The sequence below is a fragment of the Drosophila teissieri genome, chromosome X (assembly GCF_016746235.2).
Source record: "Drosophila teissieri strain GT53w chromosome X, Prin_Dtei_1.1, whole genome shotgun sequence".
NCBI classification, from domain to species: domain Eukaryota; kingdom Metazoa; phylum Arthropoda; class Insecta; order Diptera; family Drosophilidae; genus Drosophila; species Drosophila teissieri.
The window spans coordinates 7969614-7993385 of record NC_053034.1 but is presented as its reverse complement, the minus strand read 5'-3'; the positions used below and the strand labels follow the sequence as shown (position 1 = coordinate 7993385).

Sequence of the window (23772 nt, the reverse complement as noted above, 5' to 3'; positions counted from 1 at the left end):
TAATGTGGACTTTTCAGTTTGAAGGATTTATTTCTTAATCACCCGCTGAACAATCTGACCTGTATATTTAACATCATATACCTTACATGACTTATTAACTTATTTAGTAGCTGCTAAGAAAATACTATTTTGAATTTGGCGTAACAGGTAGGCGTTATCGCTAGTCACCCATCTCTATTTTCTTACAATGTGTGACCGTTGGTCCAGCAATCGATTGCTTTACAACTAATCGATGTTTGAAAAAAAAACCCTTGAATAAAGGCTTGTAATTAAAATTAGAAAATAGCATTACATAGCTATACCAGATATACAATAATAAACTATCAGACCCATTCAGGACCGTAAATTAAAGCGAACAGTGTCGCTTAAATTCAGTAAAAAGGGTGGATTTTTTAGGGAAAAGTAGCGGTCGGTCGAGAACATTTGGGGGGAAATATCGTGTCGTCATCTGGTAACACTGGCATTCAGCAGAGCAGTGAAAACGACGTTAACATTTCTGATCAATTAAACAATTGGAAAATACGGCCGCAGATCGCGATCTAAACGCACCGCCCCCGCCACGCCCACTGCCGCCCACGCCCCCTGGCGCGGGGTCACATCGATAGAGAGCTTTGCGCGTGTGTGTGTGTGCGTGTATGTGTCGGTCGAGAGGAGGAAGACGAAGAGAAAAAAAAACAGGCAGCGAAAAGCGATAAGAAACGGAACACAACACACTGGAAAAAATTGCGATAAGAAACGGGGCGGAGCGGAGCGGAAATTGCCAAGACTCTGGGATGGATTAGCGGCACAGCCGGACTCTGAGGTTAGCCAACAGTGGGATTAGGACCAGGAACAGCCATGTCCTCCGCCGTTAACATCCAGATCGTCTCCATGCCGAATCTGGCCAAGATCGAGAGCTTCCTGAAGGATGTCAGCTACCGGGAGACGATCGAGTACAGTGCCAACTTCAACACGCGCCTGTGCAGCGAGCGGCGCCACCGGCTGCCCTTCCTCGATCCGCAGACAGGCGTCGCCCAGAACCACTCGCAACTGTTCCTGGACAAGCGACAGCGGATGCCCGGCTTCCGGCAGGGCCAGATCTACACGTATCCGGCGGCCCGCTGGCGGAAGAGCCGTCGCCAGTACTTGAGCAAGATGTACAGGTGAGGAATCCGCACACATATCGGTGGGGGATTAGAATGAATAGCAAATACACAAGGATAAGCTATAACTACCCCATAGGTACTACTCTTGGGATTCAGATTAGGGTTAGGTGATGCGTCAGTTTAGGTTACGACCACAAACAGCCAGAGGATTAGCCAGATTTCGTAATGCAGATATTCAAACTTCCTATAAATTCTAGTACCAGGTGGTAATCTTATATATACCGAGTTAGGTTTCATTCCGGATAGCCCGAAATGTAAACATGAAAAATATCATTTGTGTATATGCCATTCAATCTATTTCACTCCGATGTTTATCGTTAGGAGAGCTCCATGTTGATCCCGGCTAATAACGAACTTTTCACTCATACAGCCGCTTTCCCGAGCGTCCCTTCCAGGCGCTACGCAAGGAGCACGAAGCTCTGGTGGCCAGCGGCGTCAATCTGGGACTGAGCAGCCTGACCAGTGGTGTGGGATCAATGCCCGGCAGCAATAGCCTGGCCAGCAGCTCCTCCCTCACGCTCAACATGCTAACGGGCGGCGGAGCCGCGCCGGCCGTACTGGGTTCCCTGCACAGCGACACTGCTCACGATTTTAATGGAGCCTTTAGTCTGGAGGAGTCGAGCTCACTGGGTGCCGCCGGCGGTGATACATCCGACAGCAAGGACAGTCAACAGCAACAACATCAGCAGCACCAGCACCAGCAGCAGGCCGTCAAGGAGGAACATTTGCCCAAGGAGTGGTTCTACGATGAAATGGACATAAACGATGTTGACTCGCTGGAGGAGCCCAAGTCGCCGGCAGATGATGAGTACGACTATGATCCGCGCTATGGCAACAAAAAGAGGCGCAAGCGGCGGCCAGGCAAGCGAGGAGGGGATTCTGGCGGCGGAGGTGGTGGAGGAGGCACCGGCGGTGGCGGCAATTCAGGTGGTAGCTCGAGCTCGCGGAGACGCAGTGCAGCGGCCAGGTCGCGTATCACCACAACGGATGCGGCGCTGGACGCCTCGCTGGAGGCCATCGAATCCGGCGAGAGTGTTCCCGGCAGCAATGGAGGCCCAATCTCCAGCGGTGGCATCCTCAGTGGCAGTCTGGGAGCAGGCCTAGCTGGAGTGTCCGGATCCGGGGGCGGAGCAGGAGCTTCGGGAGCTTCGGCCAACAGCCGCCGATCCCGGGGAGCGGGAACACGCGGCAGGCGACGAGCCAAGGGACCAAACAGCGCCGTTGGAGCGGCATGCGATCCGACTAGCCCAGGCATGGTCATCGAGCCACCATCCTTCGAGAGTGCCGCTGCTGCGGTGGGCGTGGTCGAGGACGCGAACGCCCATCTGCGCAACTATCGGAAGTATCTGTAACCGCTCTATCAGCAACTAATTGGACGTGTAATCAATCAAACCCCTTGTTTTCGCATTGTTTTCTCGCCTATTGATCGACCTACTTTTCGCACATAATTTAAAGATAGTTTTTAAGCCTTAGTTGATCACTGTTGCCCCCGACAAAACGGATAAAGAGCCAAGAAAGAAAAGAAACAAATACACATTGTGGACCAGGGACAGAAACAGGATTAGAATCAGGATCACGATCAGAACCGCGCACCAGGCCGTAGCCAATACAATTCCAATGTTTCGCCTCTCTTAATTTTACGTTCCCATAGCCAATTGATTGTTGTTTTTTGAACTACCAATAGACTGGCGAACTTCTCTATAGGATAATTTGAGCGGAAACTTAAGGGATGTAGAAAACATTATTCGATCAATTGAAATGTAGTTGTATGTTTAGCAAACCTTTAGGCCGTCAATAAACATTATATAAGTTAGTCAATGATTTGATAAAGAAGCTTTTCCGAAATCCCTAGGCAATTCTTTATAAAATATTTTGGGCATCATCTATGCCATAAGTGAAAAGTAACTCCACCGTTTGTGAAACAACATATTTCACATAATGATACGAAAGTGTATAATTTTTGCAATATTTACTATACGATCTTGAAATGATTTTACGCCTGGTTTCCAAAGATTGGCTTAGAGAAGTTCGCCAGTCCATTGCATTATATTGTACATTATATATATGAGTGTACAGACATGATATATATATATTTACATGCATTATATTTGCGACTCTACTTAAAGCAAGTCCACCTTTTGGACCGGCTCTCCACCTAATCGCAATCTCTCGGTTTCTGTTGCTGCATGTTCTTAATACAATTTCACCTATCACCTATCTCCCCAAACCCAAATATTCTATTCAATTTTTTTTATTTAACCAAAATTTTAGTTAAAAAGGAGACAATTCAAATTGTAATCTATTTAGGCAAGTGGTAGGGTATCTCTAGCATTAGAAGAAGCTAAAAAAAAAAACGATTTCGCAAAACCAAAATTTTTTCTCTAGGATCATAATTATTAAGCTGAGCTAAAAACGAAAACAAATTTTAACTAACTAAGAAAGGACAAAATTTAAACAAGATCAAAGAAGGAAAATATGTACATTTTGGAAAAAAAAATCAAAGTCCACAAAATTTTAACGAATGAGAGGCAAAAATCAGACAAAAATGAACCACAAGAGAATGAAAAAAAAAATGGAAATAGGTTTCTAAGATGTTTTAATATATTTTGTAATAACAATGCTCAAGTGTTTTTCTTGCAGTTACACACCAAAATTATGCAATCAACAAAGGCAAAAGGGTTCTCAACGATAAGTTCCTCGAAAGGATTTGCCAATCATCGATCATAGGGCTCTATTGCTGAAAGATTTGTTTTGGGCACAACTACCTCCTCCGCTTGGCAGTGACAGTAGCTTCGTCTGTGGAGGACCTGGTGGTTCGCTTCCGTTTCTGGCTGGTTTGGGGCTTCTCTTCAGCGGTTTCTTCTTGGGATTCGGATGCCTTTGCCGGCTTCTTTTCCGCTTTTGGCTGTCTCTTTTTTCTTGCCAACTCTTTGGATTGCTTTGCTTCCTTTGAATCGGATTGAGGTGCCTCTTCCTTGGTTTTCTGCAACCTTTTGGATTTACTCGAAGTTGAAGGTACCATTTTCTTTTTTGATAAAAACAATATTGAGTTAATTTTTCTGGACTCATTGGACTTTCTTACCTCATTTGTTTGTGGGTCCTCTGTGGACACATTCGTGGACTCCGACTTCTTTGGGGATGTTACAGCCTCGGACTCCGGTAGATCAACTTTAGATGGCTTCTGCTGGTCACCCAGAATTTCTACAATCCGATCGTATACCTCCTCCACAGTGGGAAACTTGAGGGCACGTGGGGGACCCCGCTTTAGACCCGACCAAAGTGCCACCTGCTCCGGCTTCCCCATTCCGGCGCTTAAGCTCAACTCGAAGGCTCCTCGCCGCGGTGCTCCAAGTGCATTCAGCTGGAGCTGAAGGTGTTGGAGACCACGCTCCCGGAGAGCGGAGTGCAGCTCCTCCGCTCGTCGACGAAAGACTCGTCAGGATCGGCAGTGCTCTACGTAGAGCACCGGCGCATTGGGATCCAACTCTTCGGCTGCATCCTGCTCACCAACTAGCGCCTAGAAAATAGTTGGGAAATGGGTTAAGCTATTGAAAAAACGTAGTATTTCCATCTTACCTCAGCTTTTTTCGTCTGTTTCTGTGGCATGATCCTAGATCGATTAGAATGTTCAAGTAAATGGCGCACTTCTTACTTGCCAGTGTTGCCAGATGGTGCAGAAACGCAGGGTGACAAGGGCCTACAGCTCCATCCCTGGAACCTATCGATTTGCCGATAACAGGCGTTAAGCGACGCGCGATTCCCAATCAAACTTTGTAAACATTTAATTTAATCAACGGAGCTGTAATTAAGCCACGATGTCGCACCTAATGCCACGACGGACCAGCGAGTTCCGTGCCGATGTACTGGACGAGCGCGGTACTACCGATAAGCGGCAAACCAGGTGAGTGACCCGGAATCCAACTGAGCCAGTCCTGCTAAGGCAATGCGTATCCTTTTCCAGGACAACGAAGCGCAGTGTAGCCACGCACACTCCGTCCTCCAGCCAGGCGGTCCCCAGAAGGTAGGTACATCCATTTGCTAATCTAATACATAGCCAGTAATGTTCCAAATCCATTTCCTGCAGGCCCTCCGCATCGCGTCTGCCACAGCCGCTGAACTTGGAGCGGGATCGGGCCAGTCAAATGGGCGTGACGCCGAAGCGAGGTCCCCGATTTGTGCCCTCCACCGCAGAGCGCGCCATTGCGCCACACTCCGACAAGAAATGGGTAGCGGAGCGGGCACAGCAGATCCTGGAATACCTACACGACATTCAGCATAGCGAGGCGCCCACAGGGCTTATTGCGGATCTCTTCAGTCGGCCCGGTGGATTGCGGCATATGACCATCAAGCAATTTGTTTCCATTCTCAACTTTCTGTTCCATCACATCTGGCGCAATCGAGTGACCGTGGGCCAGAACCACGTCGAAGATATCACAAGCGCAATGCAGAAGCTGCAGTATCCTTATCCGGTAAGCAGCACGGATGTCCAGGATTCTCATGATTCTTAAATCCATTTGTGACTTACAGGTGAACAAATCATGGCTGGTATCGCCAACAACACAGCATTCATTCGGTCATGTGATCGTCCTGTTGGATTTTCTCATGGACTTTGTACCGCCTCTGCCCTCGTCGGATGAGTTAGAAGAGGAGTTTCCGTTTATGGAAACCATGGAGCAGCCCAGCTCGTATCTGAATAGCATGCACTGCGAGTCGACGGCCATTATGTCCACCACCCAGGCGCACGCCATCCAGCTAGACGAAGAGGTGAATGGCCTGCTTTTCGAAGAGGCTAGCAAATGCATTTCCCTGTGGGATCAGGAGCTCACCAATGAGGAGGCCAAGCTGCAGGCGGAGACCAGGGATCAGGTGATCAACAAGAAGTGTGATTTGCCCAATCGCAAGGCTTTAGACCAGATAATCTGCGATCTGAAGACGAAGCTACAGCAATTAGAGAATAAGCTGCATGATCCTAGCGCTGACAATAAACTAAACAAGCTAGAACGACTTACCAAAGAGCACGACCAGCTCGCCCAACAGCTAGCTGCCAGTCAAGAGGAGCTGACCAAGCAGCTGAAGCTATTCGACCAGCTGTCTGCCCAGGCAGAAGAAAAGCAGTCGAATCTTCGCCAGCAAATGAAGTATGAAAAGCGCCTGGAGCAGGCGGTTAACAGCCAGAAGTACACCGCCCAGCAGCTGAAGGAGCTTCAAATGAAGTGCGACGATATGGAAAACTATTCCAAGGCCTATGAGCGTCAGGTGAAGGAGGTGTCCGAGCTGGAGCTCCATCAGCAGGTGATGCTGTCGCGAGCCAAGCAAAAACAACTGGATTCCGTTGAGGTCTTCAACTCCCACGTGCGCCACCTGAGCATGGAGCCGGTTATTTGTGGCCTGATAAAGGGCGGCATTGGCCAGCAATCGGATCTTACTCTGCCGCTAAATCCCAATCAAAAAGATATTTCGGAGCGGGTACAGTGCCTGGAGCTGCTGGGCAAACTTCTACAGCAGCACCGCCAGCAGAATATCGATCGGCGTCAGATGTTGGACCAGCAGGTGGCCAAAATAAAGTCCGATTCCGTGGAGTTGGACACGGAAATTGCTACGTTGGACTCTCAATTGCGTGCGCAGAAGCAGCGCCTAACCAAAATGGAGGCGAGCTATCGGACCAAGCGGGACATGCATGCGCAGCACCGGCAGCAGCTGCTGGAGGATCAGTATGACCAGATCGCCCGTCTGGGTGAGATGGAGAAGCGGGAGAAGGAGGCGCTGGAGAAGCTGCAAGCCAGCAAGCAAAGGAACGAAGATTTACTCACCGCCGCCGAGCAGTTTCAGGAGCAGGACCTCAAGGCTCGCAACGAACACCTCGAGAAATGCGAGCAGAAGCTGGCAAAAGCGGAGAAGGACCTGCAGGCCCTGGAATCAAAGGTCACCGCGTGTCAGGCCAAGCTGAGCGATGAGGAGCATAAGGTGTACTCCGCCAAGCTGCCATCTTTCGAGCCAGTGCTGAAGGCCATCAAGAAGCGTTGATCCAGATGTTTCGTTTCTTCTTTTTATTTATAATCCAGTTGATCTGTAAAGGTAGTTTGTTTAAAAGTTTCCGAATTGAAAAAGCAATGAAGCTGTCTTCAAATGTTGTATGAAATGCATTTATTTTTGATTACATTTGAATTAGGTAAGTTGAGTAGAACACTGTGGTTCCTGGACAAAGGAGGGGGTTCTCCATAATATCAGATTTCCTTAGTTTTTTATTGCCACACGTATTGCGGATTCCATTACGGATCTCCGCTGCCATTTTTGGATTACAAATTGCACTTGGAACGGTTTAGCTTTACATGGTTATACATATACACTGAGTGGTGGGTGAATACGGCAAGGGTAACTTAAACGTAGGCATCTATAAATATTAAATTATATTATCTTTTGGCCAATTTTGTGTAGGTTAGAGTGCGATTGACTTGTGTCACAAAAAGTTGCAGGGGACGGTAACAAATGTATGCATTTATAGGAAAAGAAACATATACACAAAATGATTGAATTATATGTGCATATTATTTCATTTGTGCGCACCTTTCGTATTTGTTAACATATAGTTGTATAACTAATAATTTGTCATTTTATTTTATTACAAGTTTAACGTCTTGATTTCAATATTTTGTTTAACAAATCGTTGGCTCCCGGTTTACATGTGAGTAGTTATAGTTGTGATAGTAGTAGTAGTAGTAATATTGTCCCTCGATCATAATTCCTAAGTTTTTTGTACCACAAGTCAACCAACTAGAGAATATGGGTGTAGAAAAAAATAGGGAAGTTCGAGTAGTAGTTATAAATTCAACATCGAGAATGAGACAATATGTTGCGTAATAAATAATTATCATTTAGCTTAGTTCAATTTTATACAATGCCCGATAGTGCTTACGTCCTCAGACAATGAAGACATCGCCACTGCTGCGCTCCACGGCCGAGGTGGCCACATCGCCGCCGCATCCTGGCCGACCGGCTTGACTTGCAGCCGAGATCTTGGGCTCCTCCGACTGATCGGCTTTGTCTAACAGCTCCGCCTCGCGGCCGATCTCAACGATGCCCTGCGGCTTGTCGCAGCTGGCGCTCTGTGACTCATGCGACTCGGGTGCTTCTTCCTGGCCAGCCAGGTGGATGCTGACACCCGCCATGTCAAGGTCCTCGGCGTCCTTGTGATTCTGGAATGTAACTGAGATCTCTTGGGCTGCGGCTCCTTCGCTCACATCCCCTTCCTGGCCATTGGCGCTGGTCGTGGGCGCTGCGTTTGCATTGGGCGGTGCCGTCGTGATGGATGACCACCAGCTGGAGAAGGCGCCCTTCGCTTGGGATATGGCACCGCCCACCGCACGACTCGTCGTGTTCACCGCCTGGTTGATTTTTCGCCCACTCTCGCTATTTTGCATGGTTCTGGAAATTAAAATTGTATAGAAACTCAGTTCTGTTTTACGATTGGTGGCTGGTTTATCACGTACTGTGCTAGTTTTAGTTTCATGTCCGCCACGGACAAAGTGCCGGCAAAGGGATGACCAGCGGGCAGGGCTTCAAAGAACTCGGGCTCGGGCCTAACGTCGTACCATTCCTGAAAGCACTGGGTGCGCTTGAAGGCGCCCATGAAATGCGCATTGAAATGATCGTTGTCCTTGGGCATGGCATCTAAATCAGAGAAACACATTAACTAAAAGTTAACAAGCTAGATGACAAGTCTCACCTGGAGCCACAGCAGTTCGCAAGAGAGCCAGGATGTAGCCCTGAAACTGCTCCCGAATCCAGTACTCGCTGCCCTCCGCATCCTCCTTCGGCGACTGCACGTGCTTCATGATGTAGTCCATGTAGCGCAGATCCTCGGTGCTCAGCACCAGCTGGCGCCTAAGCTCCGGATCGTGGGCATCCAGATTGGCCGCCTCTATGTCCACCAGGACGTCAGCCAGCTGACGTTTCTGCTGGAAGAGAACGTTGGAGGTGCCGATGACATAGGAGAGCACCATGGGGTCGCTGAGCAGGTCCATGTACGGTAGCGACAGATACGGCAGGCAGAGATTGCCGCTGGCGAAGATGCTAACCGGTGCCCGATACTCATCCGGATTCACAGCGCACAAGGCGGCAAGGTTAGCTGTGGACGAAAGATTTCAGCAGGTCAGTTAAAAATATATAAATGGCTTAATTTAATAATGTTTTTTATAGAACATTCCCAACAACTGCGTCACAGGTGTTGTTTAGTGTCTGTAAACTCCTATCTAGTATGATTCACTTATATGGCATGATAAAGGCGTAAATGATGAAATGGTTTAACAAAGGTTACAGTATTAGTTCTCCTAGATCTCCTAGTTGTTTAATGGGCTACTCACACGCCAGTGTGTCCACGCTGGCCTCTCTGGTCAGCGAGCTGTTCCTGCCGTTCGAGGAGTCCTGCGACTGTGAGTTGGGTGTGGAACGCGTCGACGTGTCATCGCCACTGGCCTGCTCCTCGCCTGCAGAGGCTGCCGATGAGACGAGGGCCAGCTCCTCGGCCTCGCCCTCCACCGCTGTGGCGCTCTCGGGCGTGAGTTTCTGCTCATCGGAGCCAGCGGCAACGGAAGCCACTGCCTCCAGTTCCGCTTCGGCTTCCGCCTGCGCCTCCCGCTGCAGCGAGTCGGTGAAATCCGGCATGGGCGACAGTGGGCGGGATGTGCGCACACAGGCCACCTCCTGGAAGCCCTTCTCCAGCAGCCGCGGCACCAGCGATGCCATGCCCAGGATCAGTACGCACATTTGGCGCACTGGCGAACCGAAGCACACCACTCGTCGCTGCAGCAGCATTAGTTTGAAGAGCATCAGCGTCTTGTGGCGCCAGTGGAGTACGATCTCGCGCAGGGACAGGCCCACGTGAAAGTGGCGCAACGGGCGGCGGGATTCGTCGTCCTGTAGGCAGGCATTTAGCTGCTGATACGCCTTGACCAGCAGTTCCGTGCCGGAGAAGTCGCCCTGGTCGAAGAATGCATCGGCAATGAGGGCTAGCTTCACCTCGATGTACCCGTAGATGGGCAGGCGGGCCAATATGCACACGGACTTCTGAACGGTGCTGCGCGTGAGGTCCGCCGTCCGGATCTTGAGCTTCTCCACGCGTATCTGGCGATAGCAGGACACGCCGTAGATACTCGCGGCCGGCTCATACAAACTGGGCAGGTTGAAGAACACGGTGTCCTCGGCAAAGTTATGCGAGCCGTCGGGCAGTGCCAGAGTGGGCAGGTACTTCCAGCCGGAAGGGCATTCGTGGCGTCCCGTGGAGCCCGAGATTAGCGGCGGATGCGAGAACTCCACCTGGCAGCCCAGCTTGTGGTGGAAGCCCACCACGAGGATGTGCAGGATGGGTGGCTTGTTCTCCGGCTCGCTGGCCATCGTTGTCGTTATCCTTGTCCCACGGAGCAAGCGGTGTCCACCAACAAAGCGTTTTTTGCCTGCAAAACGAAAATCCAATTGGATTTGGCCACTACCGCATCGGCCCTCTCGCTCGCACTCTTGTAACCACGCCACGCAATTGTTATTCTATTTTGACCAACGCGCACCTATTGTCTTTGCAATTATCTGCCTGTCGTATTTAACTTTCTATCTTTACGATTTTTAAACGATTTTGTTTTTATTCTATTTTCTTGTTTGTGATAGCGTATCGATATCAGGAGGCGTTATTTTGTACTCCAATTAGATGTGCATTTGCCGGTTATCGATATGTTCGCCTCGACCATTATCGGCATTATCGACTACAACAGTACGAATGTTGGCGGTTACTTTTGAATTCGGAATAACAATTTTTGAACTAGTACAAAATTATGATTGACCCATCAACTATGAAAAAATATAAGCTTTGCAGTGCACTTTATTTGTGTATCTTTTTAATCTTTATTGAAAATCTATACAATAAATAAATTAATTCCAAACCGATGAGAACATATTCTTTCTGATAAAATATGAATTAAAGCACATAATTGGATTTTAATGAAGTTACAAACTTTATTCAATATAAAAAATCCCTTTGTTTACACATAACACATATTTACATATACAGTACAACTTACCAGCATGATTTTTTTAAAACAATCATTATGTTAAAATAAGTGTACAATTTTGGTTTCAATAGCGAAATCGTTAGCTGGACTACTGGGTAATATTTAGTACACATTTCCAAGTGTCAACAAGGCGAAAATGAAGTCAAAAACAAATTCTGAAAATAAACGTGTAATACTATACATATAGTAGACGGAGCATTAGGTACTATATAGCCAGACTGTGTATGATGGCTCTTTGCTTAAACGTTTTTATATTTTCTGCTGTTTTCATTTCGGGGTTTCTTCTATGTGTTTTTTTCTTATGGATTTTTCCGTTGTTTTTCTTTTTTGTGTGTTTTTTTTGCTTTTTTTAATTGGTTCGTTTTCATTTCATTTAATTTAGTTAGAGCGTATTTTTAAATCGAACATCCAACATATAGATTCTAAAATTGGCACACATCGGGTTGTTTGTTCTTTACAAAATATGTTTGCCTGACCTGATCCGAGACGATCTTATTCATTGAAAACTTTATGAAACATATATTTAGATTTAAATTTAACTCGAAAATGCATTGATTTAATATGGTAAATGCATTTCCAGTTAATAATATAAAACTCTAAATATTTTGTTGACTGAAATCTGGAATTGGAAATAACATATATTAGGCTTTTAATTTCTTTTCATATTTTAAACACAGTAGAAAAGTATGCAACTGACACAAATTGGTTGGCTAATTTTTAAGCTTGCACTGGATACTATCGATTCAAGTTATTCGAGACTTTGGATGGGCTTTTCATTCATATAATCCCTCGGTTATGTTGTCTGAAATCAAATATTTTTCCAGATCTTGGATAATGTTTATGTTATTCCTGATCTATGCACATATTACCCACAGTTGCCCGTAAACATCGCCCCAGAAAGCTAACCTATAGATAGACATATAGAAGATATTTAAACAAACACATATACATACGCGCATACTTTAATATATATCTATATCTATTTTTTTTATATCGGGCGTTCTTCGTGCATACGATCGGCACTAGAAACCGAAGGCTACATACGAATAGCGCCCACACAAAATGGCCAAAAATAGAACAACAAAAATTCGAAACTGTGCTATTTGTTATTCCCTGATTTTCGAATTTTCTAACTTTCTGATATTCGGACTGATATTCAGAAGATGATGCGAATTGAAAATTACTTGAAGGCGCATACGGCATACGGCATACCCGAAACCCACTTTCACGCCCACATCTGCACATGTCCGTACTTTTGGTGTACGGATCACGGATCACCGAGCTATTTGGCCCGATGTTTGCAATAAGTTCATAGTTGTTTATTGAACGGAATATGTTATGTGAATCCAGCCCCAGCCAGATGGCAGCCGAAAATGAAACCCAGCCAGAAACCGCTTACAAATGCTGTATATTTCTGGACACAACTTCATGCACCAAATCCGCGAAAATCCTACCTGCCCACCTGTGTCCCAATGCGATTCTGTAGTTTTGTGGTTTTTGGCAAGCCATGCATAATACCTAGACCGCACTGAACTACCCACACACACGCATTTATCTGCATTCTGCATTTCGCAGAGGGGCAGATACAAAAATGTTCTAAATTTAAGACACTTGGTAACCAAAAACGAAATCAAAACAAATCGCGAAACTGTGCGACGATATAGTAATTTTACGTTACTTTTATAATATATAATTTTAAAATAATATTCATCACATATTTTGAATTTACACAGCAGTCAAGGTAGTTAAACTTGTTTATGAAAGTATTTAAGAGATTCCACTAAGACTTTAATTATTAACTCTGCAACCAAATGTAAATATAAGGTTTTTTTTAGGTTTTTTGTTACAGCAATTAATTACTTAAAAATAAAAAATTAATGTGCACTGTGCTCCTACTTATAACTTAAAAAGATACTAGTCTAAGCTACCAATTTGAATTTGTTTCTTATTCTTGTAGAATTTTAATTACATTTTTAATTCGATACAAAGATTATTTTCATTCATGATGTAAAAGATACAAATATACGAAAACAGTTGTAGTACAAAGTACATTTCAACAAAATATTATAAGTTTAAAAGCAAGTATTTTTGGCTTAATTCATATTTTATGGATAACAATACAAAACAGACTATGTTTCACTACCCTACTTAATACGAATATGTCACATTGGGTGATTATGTGTATTATATTATGCAAAAAAATTATACTTTTCTGGATAAATTAAATATAGGGAAAAGAGATTTAATCAAATTCTTCCAATTGACTCTGTGAATTTTGAAATAAATATGCACCGAAAAGAATGAATCAAATTCGATAGCTGAAACCAAGGGCTGTAAGTGTATCTGAAACTATTTGGCAAAAGTATCTGAAGAAGAAAGGAAAATAAAAAAATAGCATAGCAAAAGGGGGAAAATAAAAAAGAAAATCGGAACAATGACGAATAGATTCAAGTGTTAGACAAATGGCAATGCGATGGGGCCACCTAAGGCCGTTCGACGTCAGCAGTTCGATCGCGATATAGATATAGGTAAATAAATATGTATATACATATATAAATTTTGTAGGGCGTGCACTCTGGGGTTCAAATGCTGCAACGATCCGCCGAGGAGTCCAAACTATATGTGCTATATATCGGCACGAACATATGCATGTACATATGTTTATATGTACATACATGCGGCAATATATGCAGGCCGACTTTTTAATGGCTGCGAAATTTATGTTCTACGATATTTGATTCCAAAAACAAATGTGTAAAAAGCCGCCAACGCTGCGAACGTCCGCATAGGCTATATACTTATGATCTAGTTATGTGCGTGCTGTGGCCTACAGTATATATCGTATATATCGTATACCTCATCTCGCTCTGGCCAAAATGGAAAATTGGAAAAGACTCGACGTTGGCTGTGTGCGTGTACAAGTTTATGTTTCAGCAGCAGCCCACCTGAAAATCCCCAAAAACACATTCAACACATCCAAACACATCCACACACATTCAACACACCCAGGCGGCCAGGCACCCAGGCACCCACCACCACCCACTTGTTGCCACATCGGCCAGCGATATGTGGCATATAGCGCTGGCCTGCTTGCACCCGTGGCCCGCTATTGGCTATATAGAAAGGCGATCGGTGTGTGCGTGGAAATGGCTTTTCCGCGAACGCGACGAAAAATTCTTTAACATAACGTGTAGCAGCGCTTTTCATCGTCAGTTTGGTTAGTCGAACCGCAGCATTCGCTCCTACGACGTCAGCTGCTCGGACTTCAATTCAATTTGTTTTTCTCCCTAAGTAAGTTTTTTTTTTTTCTGTTTCTGCTCTACTGCTGCTTCACATCTCCTTCAAATGCTGCATCACCAAAAAAAATCAAAAGAAAAAAAAAAGAAAATATAATAAACTTGTGTGCCTAAAAACGAAAAGAAAGTTATCGAAAACGAGAAAACCAAATCCTTTGGGAATGAACCACGAACCACGAACCGAACATCAACAAAAGAAAGTTACGAATTGGAAAATCCTAGTGTTATATAACATTTGATTTTTTTTTTGAAATTTTTTTAAAGTGCAATCTACGAACAAATAGTGCGATAAAATGACTTGAAAGCCAACGAAACGAACTCTGAAGCCAACTTTTTCGAAAACCTTTTTTTTTCAACTTTTTTTTTGTCATAATGGCTAAAGGCTATAAATAATTTGAAAAAATTCGCCCAGGCATTGGCGACGCCAAAAACAATATTCAACGGCAACTACAACAACAGGATTAGCCGCAGCAGCAACAACAACAACAAAATGCAAAAGCAAAAGCAACAACAATGCCAGACAGGAATATATACATATAAATATAAATACATTATATATAGCTAAGCAATTCAGAAAGTGTTATATGATCTGAGAGGAAAAGTTCTCAAATTTTTTTCAACGAATTTTAAAAATAAATCCGATTTGTATGGGTGCGCGAGTGTGTTTTTACCTTGGCAAAATGTCCAAGATACACTCACACACACACACACTCACAGATACGCAGAGGGAAAACTTTTTTCTATAGCTTTCCGCGCAGGCGCCAATCAGATCAGAGATCAGAGATATAGAAGGTGAAAATGAGACGGAACTATCGCCACCCACACAAGATCGCTGGCAGATAGAGAACAGAGATCTGGAGATTTTTGGAGGATATATTTTTACTATAAATGGAAGCAGGGCAGAGATAGATCGAGTTATAGAAACGGAAATTTGTTAGGCAAATTCGATAAGGATAAACAGAAAGTAGGTTAGATTTGCTCAAATTATGAACTTGAAAAGAGTAGGAGTTGAATTTAAAAGACATGTTTTTGAAAGCATACCACAAAAATGTCAGATTTTTCGAAAATGTCAGTGTGATAAGACGATAGACGCATATTTCTAAAGATCTATGATCTACCAGTTTTAACTTAACAGTTAGGTTAATAAACCCAGGAGCCATACATATTGAAGTATTCCAGAACTTTTCCTGATACATTTCGCATCATTTCCATGCACTTCTCCCCGAAACTGACCCAGTTTATCTACAGCTAAAACTATAAGCCGAGAAACTGCATTTAAATAGCGCAAAAGTGCACAGATTATGGAAATAGAATATTCATAGAAATTTGAAATATATATAAATTTGTGGCATAATAACTGGCATATATATAAGCGATCTATGAATGGCATTTGATTTGATTTTCTATTCATTTTACACCAGTACGCCCTCATATATATGCATATATGTAAATTCAAAAGCTTCTCTAGGATTTCTGATTTAGTGCCAAGGTAAAAAAAACGAAAGATTTTCAAAAAAGGCTTTCGCCGAAGCTTTTTTTGATGTTTTCGGAAGCTTTCGGCTTTCGGGAAATTCAATACTGCCCCAGAGTCTATTTTTAATTGAGAAAAAATCGGAGGAAAAAGAAAAAACCACCGATATACATAGATTGGACGGACTATGACTCTCTCCTTCGCACACACACACACAGATATAGATGTGGATATAGATAGCATGGGAAATTAAATAATTTTAGAGCAGAGCGTACGGAATTTATTGTTTTTTTCTTCTTCAATTTGGAAGATTATGATGTGAGAACGAGACATTGTTGCCGGCTATAAAAAGACAGGTCGCCCTGCCTACATATACACAGCAGAATCGCATATATATATAGGGCGACAGAGCCGTCTAATTATAGAGTTATCGCTGGGCTATCAAAGGCTGCTTCAAGTACAGTGAAACCCTGAATAGAAAATAGAAAAGGGGTTATCGAAAGGCCAATCATTAGTTGATTTGTTAATAATATTATATTCGTTCGTACACCTGCATTTCGATATTAGTCGATTGTTGTTGCTGCTTTTGTTGAATTTGGTTCATATTTAATTATCATAAATAATATCAATTGAATTATAATTGAAAAGTACTACAAAGTACTACATTAAGGTTTTTGTTATCTTTTCTGTTCCATTACAATGACTGCTTAATTTCATCTCAAATACTTGTATGCCCAAACTAAAGGAGTATTTTTCTCTTCTGTATTTTGTTATTGCAGGTTTTTTCAACCCTAAACCGTAGCCATGTCCGACGATGAAGAGTACACGTAAGTAGAACCCATGGGAAATGTGGGAGGCGATGCAAATATTAAGTATACGACGCGTATGACCGCGTACAAGATTTGAAAGTGTGAAAAAGTAAACAGTTGACTTAAGTAAAGTAGCAAAGTTAAAGAGAAGTATGCGAAGGTCTCGTTTGAACCCTTATTGTTATACATACTAACGAATTCAACGATCAGATTTTTGTGGATTTTTGTAAAAGAACTTTTTGTAATCACGTTTACCAGTGGCACCTATTTTGATCTGTACTCCTTTCTCTCTATTTCCACGCATTGTCATCCCCGAACCTGAACCCGAATCGAAATACCGACCACGATCCCAAAAACCTCCAAAATCACAACCACAACCACAACCACAACCTGAACCCATGAATTTGTTCGAACAACCGCTAATGTTGTCGTTTCGTTTCTTTTGAAATCAACAACTAATAACAATCAACAACTATTCAACAAACAACCACACGACAATTCAACAACAATTCAACAATATCACCTCTGCACCCGTGTGCCGTGTGTAACCCTGCACTTTCACTCCAAAATATATAAAAAAAAAACACCATATATCTATATATATAAAACCAAAAAATATCAAAAAAAAACGAAATTCGTTTAATTACGAACTCGAAAGCAGCTCCGAGGAGGAGGAGGTTGTCGAGGAGACCCGCGAGGAGACGTAAGTACATTTTTGTTGCCGATTTTTGTCAACATCTTTTGTTGGTTTTGGTGCAGCAGCCTAACGAACTCGATTGGTGTTCACTTATGTCTATATTTTTTTTTTTTTTTGCCATAACTATAACCAAGTTTTTGATTTTTTTCGAAACCGAACCTTGCCCACCATTTTGTATTCCAAATTTTCTATATGTGTTGTATTTTGTCAATGTCTGCAAAAAAAAACCACCCCTTTTTTTGAAATTGGTAGAAATATGTATTCCCCAAAAAAGATATAAAAAAAACAAAAAAACACCCAGAAACCCCGAAACCAACCCAACATTTTTGTTTTGTGTACTCGTCTGTAAATAATTGTATCTGTTTATTAATTACTCTTTAGTTATTATTTTATATTTTGTTTTGTGTACATTTTTGTTATTTCTTTTGGTTTTTGTTTTCAATGTGTTGTTGTGTGTGTCTATAAAAACCAAAATTGAATTTAGAATTAAAAGTATACGATCACGAAATCAATATCCGATAATTGTACAAAATTTACTAATGGAACCCGAGAGCAAACCCCACCCACCCACTGTTCACCCCACACACCAACTCAAGCAGCGAGTTCATAGTTCATACCCTACCCCCCCACCAACCCCCACCCACCGAAAAAACCTAGCGAAAAATTGGCAAATTGTGTATATAAAAGCTGTGTGTATCCCCACCACCACCCACATGTGTATGAAACTGTGTTCAAAATAATGGTAGTAGTAGTTTCCTATAAACAAAAAAATTGGCAAAATGAATAGCAAAATATTACGTATACTAAATTCTGAAAAGTAATCCATTTTGATAAAGTTGATCGTTTTCTGCATTAAAATGGTAGAAAATCAATCCAATTAATCCAATTAACTGAAATACCTACTTATATTTAATGATCATTAAAAATTGCAGGCAATTGCACTATTATTTTGAACCCAGTCGGTTTTTTACTGTGTATTTTTGTATCACTTGTAACACGTCTTTTGTCTATCTGTCTATCTATTTATACCATCGTATCCGTATCTCCCGACTCTCCCCTAAAGATAATACATTTCCAAAGCCGTCGAACGCAATTTCCAAATTCTAAAACAAAAGACTTTTGACCAAAAGTTAACTTTCTGCCTATCGCTGGCCTGGCTTAGCAAAAGTGTTGTTGCCTATAAGACTTGGAAATCATTGATATCAATTCTGTTTATCTCTCTCTTTCTCTCTTCCATCTCTTTTTGATCTCGTTCTTGTTGCAGGAAGTAAGTAAATTGTGTGAGAAACCAATGAAACGAAGAAAGAAAGACCTATAAAGATCCCACATATCTGTATAAAAGTTTTTTTTTTTAATTTCCCAAATTACTCTTTGCCTGGCCCCAAAATTATGTGCTCGTTTGCCAATTTCTGAAACAAATTGAAACAAAATTTCAAGTTTTTGTGTGTGCATTTCTGCTCCATATGCATCAGAGAACCAGTTCCAGTTCCAGAACCAGAACCAGAACCAGCTCCAGTACCAGTTCCAGTTCATACTGTACAAAGATTCGTTGCTTGGAATCATTTTTGAGTTTTCTTTAGAACAACAACCAACCAGAAAACAACAAACAAAACCAAACCAAAAACAATTACGTACCTACCATTACAAAATTAATTATTCTTTTCAACCTTTTATGCAAATATCTCTCTATATATATTATCCATCTTATCTTCTTCTTTCATTCCGTTTACCAAAAAAAATGAAACAACAAACAAACCAATATATTTTGCAAATGAATTTTTTAAAACAACAAACCGTTTTTCTCTTTCTTTTCAACGTTCCTTTTTGTTTGAAAACTGAAATAACGAAAACAATCGCATTTTGTATGAACTTTTCGAACCGAAACCCACAACAACTATCAATCAATCAATCAATCAATCGAAACCATCGTGAATTTGTCAATTTTTGAAACACAAAACCAATATATATATATATAAATAAAAATATCACCACCTCCATGTTTGTTGCCACCTCAATGCCTCACGTATAGAAAACCACCTCAGACACCAGCCGAGTAAGTCTATGTACAAAAAACAAATGTGAACAACAAATGAAACCAGAACGCTAACCAAGACTAAACCCTTAGAGTTATCTTAAGATCGTCCCCGATTAATCCGCCTGTGCGTGTCCAGTAAACCACTCAAAACCAAAAAAAAAAAAAACAAAAAAAAAAGGAAATTAAAAAATAAATAAAATAGTTTCTAAGGTGTAAACTGTACCTCTGTAGCAAGCACTACTCAACACAAACTCTTACTCACCACAACTCACCACTCCAGTGCCATCGAAGCAATTCCCCCTATCTTTTTTGGTGTGTTTCTGTTCTGTTTCTGTTTTTTTTTTATAACTAGAGTAGTAGTATTGCCATACGTAGAATGTAGTTATCTAATGCTTTCTCACATCAGCACTTTGGTGGATACTAATTGTAAAAACAAACTCTTTGACTTTCGGAACCAAATCGAACCAAATAATCTAAATATAATCACCAAACAAATAAACAGGCCGTTAGAAATTCCGTCAAAATTCTGTAATTAATTTTTAGTGCCTAGACATTACTCGTAGTACTAGTGGCTATCGAATAAATAGATCACAACCCGACAGATTAAACTAATCGAGTTCTTTCTCATTCCCGCCACCCTCAACCCTCAACGCTCACTTACCGTCACGATCATCAGAGGAGAGGGCGACCCAGAGTTCATCAAGCGTCAGGACCAGAAGCGCTCCGACCTCGATGATCAGCTGAAAGAATACATCACCGAGTGGCGCAAACAGAGATCCAAGGAGGAGGATGAGCTGAAGAAGCTGAAGGAGAAGCAGGCCAAGCGCAAGGTCACCCGCGCCGAGGAGGAGCAAAAGATGGCCCAGCGCAAGAAGGAGGAGGAGGAGCGCCGTGTCCGTGAGGCTGAGGAGAAGAAGCAGCGCGAGATCGAGGAGAAGCGCATGCGTCTCGAGGAGGCCGAGAAGAAGCGCCAGGCTATGCTGCAGGCCATGAAGGACAAGGACAAGAAGGGCCCCAACTTCACCATTGCCAAGAAGGATGCAGGCGTGGTAATTATATGAGATTCCATCAATGCCGGTTGCTGATACGCCTCCGTTCTCCCACCTCCCCCCATTTGTCTCTCTCTCTTCCTTTTTTCGTTTTCTTTCTTTTTTCGTTCTTTTTATTTTATTTTTTGATTCCAAATCAATTCCATATCAACTCCTCATTTGTCACCCGTCGTGCCCATCGATCATCTATCGCCTTAATCGTCGGTTTTTGGAACTCATCGAACTCATTTGTAATTCCTAATCGTTTGTGTTGCGCCCGAATCGATCATCCACAATTGTCAATCGTTTGTGTTTCTTGGCTCCATCGATCATTTACAACCGTTATTCCTTTTTGTATTCGATGCAAAAATTCATTATCGATTATTTGTGATTGCATAAATCGATCATTCCGACATTTCTCAATCGTTAATCGTCTGTGTTCATATCGATCGCTTAAAATATGCCTTTCAAACACTACACTGTAATGTGAAACTGAAACAACAAAACATTTTTTTTGTTTTCTTTTTTCTTTTACACAACAAACAAAACAAACAAACACACGCATGTACACACACCAAACACAACACGAACAAACAATATATCACTTTGTTTTGCGCTCTTTTCTCTGTGTGTGTCTATCTCTCTCACTGTTTGTCTCTCACCACGTTTGTACCGCACGTACCAAAAATCAAAAATCAAATCTCAAAAATCCGAAAAATCAAAAAAAAAAAAAAATATATATATACATATATATAAAAACACAACGAAATGTGTCTGCTATGCAAAACAAAACTAAAAACCAAATATTAAAACGCATCCTGCGCGAAATTCGAATCGAACCAAAAAAAAAAAAAAAAAAACTCGCCACATGAAACAAAAAATAGTTGGGACTCTCGTCCGCCGCCATGGAACGCAACAAGACTAAGGAACAGTTGGAGGAGGAGAAGAAGATCTCGCTGTCGTTCCGCATCAAGCCCTTGGCCATCGAAGGATTCGGCGAGTCTAAGCTGCGCGAGAAGGCCCAGGAGCTGTGGGAGCTCATTGTCAAATTGGAAACTGAGAAGTATGACTTGGAAGAAAGGCAGAAACGTCAGGACTACGATGTGAGTACCCCTTTTGGCTGTGGCCCATAATCCTCTAGGGATCATAATCACTGACCAGCCATATCCATTGACAGTTGAAAGAGTTGAAGGAAAGACAGAAGCAACAGCTCAGGCACAAAGCCTTGAAGAAGGGTCTCGACCCGGAAGCTTTGACTGGCAAATACCCGGTAAGTTAGCCCTACAATTCAAAACTTCTAGCTCACATAGCTAACGTGGTACTCTTCCCTACAGCCCAAGATTCAAGTCGCCTCCAAGTATGAGCGACGTGTGGACACCCGCTCTTATGACGACAAGAAGAAGCTCTTCGAGGGTGTAAGTATTTGGTTTACCTTTCTAGAGCTAACTATTCTTGGGTATTTATTTGGGTTGCCTCGTTGTAACTGTAACTGTATCAATATTACGCACATTTAGGGCTATAATACGGTCTATGCGGAAACCTTAGAAAAGACCTGGCAAGAAAGACAGGAAAGATTTACTCAGCGCACAAAATGTAAGCGTCCGCTGAAACATTCACGTCAACGTGTCTCTCTTCTTCTGTATCTATCTATCTATTGTTTTATGTTTACATCATAAACTATGTTTTTTGTTCGTATCACTACCACCGAACGTACAGTCATGTAAAAAGGCTGAGGTGGTTCAAAACACTACTAAAAGTACAGTCACGTCAAAAGATGGGGAGTTCGTTAAGCTTTTAAAAGTGAAGGCTGGGTATTCAGAGGGCGAAAATCAAGTCACATTTGAAGCACTTTGAAGAAAGTACAGTTGGGTCGTTAATGCAATTACGTAACAGAATTGGCAAGAAACTGGGGTATTTTGTGGTCTTTCTGGGAGGCTGACAACCAATAACGCACCTAACGTCTACTCTCTTTTTATCTCTTTCTATGTTTTATGTACCATATTTCATAATTGTCAACTGTATGTTGTACTGTGCTCATAAAATCACACACCAACACACGAACACAACACTGTTACACACAGGGCTGGGATGAGATCTCCAAGGACTCGAGCGAGAAGATCTGGAACGAGAAGAAGGAGCAATACACCGGCCGTCAAAAATGTATGTACTTTAGATCAGATGCGAGTTATGTAGCGAGTTATGCTGGGTAAAATGGGGCTCAACTGTACCCCTTGAAAAGGGACGACGAACAACAGAACAACATTCATCAATTTGTTCATTGTCGTGCTGTGTTTTTTTTTTAATTTTATTTCTGTTTCCTGTCGATCAATTTCGATTCTATCTATTTCGATTTGTACCAGCGATATGCTAATTGTTCCAATACTTGTAATCCATAGCCAAACTGCCAAAGTGGTTCGGCGAGCGACCAGGCAAGAAGGCCGGTGAGCCCGAGACACCCGAAGGCGAGGAGGACGCCAAGGCCGATGAGGACATCGTCGAGGATGATGAGGAGGTCGAGGAGGAGGTCGTCGAGGAGGAGGATGAGGAGGCCGAGGAGGATGAGGAGGAGGAGGAGGAGGAAGAGGAGGAGGAAGAGGAAGAGGAGGAGGAAGAGGAGGAGGAGGAAGAAGAGGAAGAGGAGGAGGAGGAATAGACCAATCCACACTCTCGGCCCGCCCTCGCGCACCACTTTCCTTCACCACTTTTCGTAAAAACAAACACTACATTTAAATACCAAAGCCAAACAATTTTAATAAAAGTAAAAGAATGAACTAAGTAGTTATGATATCTTAGCTTATTCGCCCAACAACTTGCTATTCAAAATCAAAAACTCAACATCTTTTTTTATTGAATCGAGAAATGTAAAGTTTCTTTTAAAATAAAACATCAAAACCAACACCAACTAAGTCAAATACTAGCAAAACCAAAAACAAGCAACCAAAAAAAAAAAGATAAGCAATCGAGATATTAAAGTGTGTTATGGCATCATATCTATGAAAACTTCCTGTTGTTTGTGTGCATGTCTGTGTGTATCGATCGGGTCTCCAGATCATCGTCGTTCAAGTGGGGATATTGGATACCTATTCATCCAACGAGGGACCAGAGTCCCAGCGTTCTTTGTAAACTTTCAGCCGAGGATGGCCAGATATTCAGGATTCAGTTTTTTTTGGGTTGAACTCCTTTCCAAAGGTTCCATTCCCACCCAAAATAAAATATTAGAAATACTACTCTTTCGG

General features: G+C 42.6%; 5 protein-coding genes across 25 annotated transcripts; 3 read left to right on the top strand and 2 right to left on the bottom strand.

Annotated features, from left to right (window-relative positions):
- Positions 1-438: 438 nt before the first annotated feature.
- LOC122624015 (uncharacterized transmembrane protein DDB_G0289901) lies at positions 439-3763 on the top strand. The gene is made up of 2 exons (XM_043803434.1): positions 439-1142; positions 1516-3763. Exons 1-2 carry the CDS (start codon positions 838-840, stop codon positions 2495-2497), a joined length of 1287 nt encoding a protein of 428 aa, XP_043659369.1. The 5' UTR covers positions 439-837; the 3' UTR covers positions 2498-3763.
- Positions 3752-4868, bottom strand: LOC122624016 (selenoprotein BthD). Its single transcript, XM_043803435.1, has 3 exons — positions 4722-4868; positions 4228-4662; positions 3752-4170 (listed from the first exon to the last, which is right to left on the bottom strand). Exons 1-3 carry the CDS (start codon positions 4749-4751, stop codon positions 3907-3909), a joined length of 729 nt encoding a protein of 242 aa, XP_043659370.1. The 5' UTR covers positions 4752-4868; the 3' UTR covers positions 3752-3906.
- A 13-nt stretch (positions 4869-4881) lies between these two features.
- On the top strand, positions 4882-7284 carry LOC122624014 (myosin heavy chain, embryonic smooth muscle isoform). Its single transcript, XM_043803433.1, has 4 exons — positions 4882-5046; positions 5107-5166; positions 5230-5614; positions 5673-7284. The coding sequence occupies exons 1-4, from the start codon at positions 4961-4963 to the stop codon at positions 7167-7169; spliced, it is 2028 nt and encodes a 675-aa protein (XP_043659368.1). The 5' UTR covers positions 4882-4960; the 3' UTR covers positions 7170-7284.
- An 85-nt stretch (positions 7285-7369) lies between these two features.
- On the bottom strand, positions 7370-10949 carry LOC122623479 (late secretory pathway protein AVL9 homolog). Its single transcript, XM_043802668.1, has 4 exons — positions 9506-10949; positions 8869-9270; positions 8633-8813; positions 7370-8567 (listed from the first exon to the last, which is right to left on the bottom strand). The coding sequence occupies exons 1-4, from the start codon at positions 10533-10535 to the stop codon at positions 8063-8065; spliced, it is 2118 nt and encodes a 705-aa protein (XP_043658603.1). The 5' UTR covers positions 10536-10949; the 3' UTR covers positions 7370-8062.
- Positions 10950-14383: 3434 nt separating this feature from the next.
- LOC122625273 (troponin T, skeletal muscle) lies at positions 14384-23536 on the top strand. Of its 21 annotated transcripts, none has more exons than XM_043805329.1 (10): positions 14386-14491; positions 16747-16794; positions 17438-17479; positions 19503-19526; positions 20185-20557; positions 21421-21639; positions 21714-21806; positions 21871-21951; positions 22051-22129; positions 22933-23536. In XM_043805329.1, exons 2-10 carry the CDS (start codon positions 16772-16774, stop codon positions 23187-23189), a joined length of 1191 nt encoding a protein of 396 aa, XP_043661264.1. In that variant the 5' UTR covers positions 14386-14491; positions 16747-16771; the 3' UTR covers positions 23190-23536. The 21 variants fall into 21 exon arrangements, with proteins under 21 accessions (XP_043661262.1, XP_043661260.1, XP_043661264.1 ...); XM_043805328.1 differs by lacking the exon at positions 22051-22129 and adding an exon at positions 22618-22696 and having other exon boundaries at positions 14388-14491; positions 20185-20554; XM_043805310.1 differs by lacking the exon at positions 22051-22129 and adding an exon at positions 22618-22696 and having other exon boundaries at positions 14388-14491.
- The last annotated feature ends 236 nt before the right edge of the window (positions 23537-23772 follow it).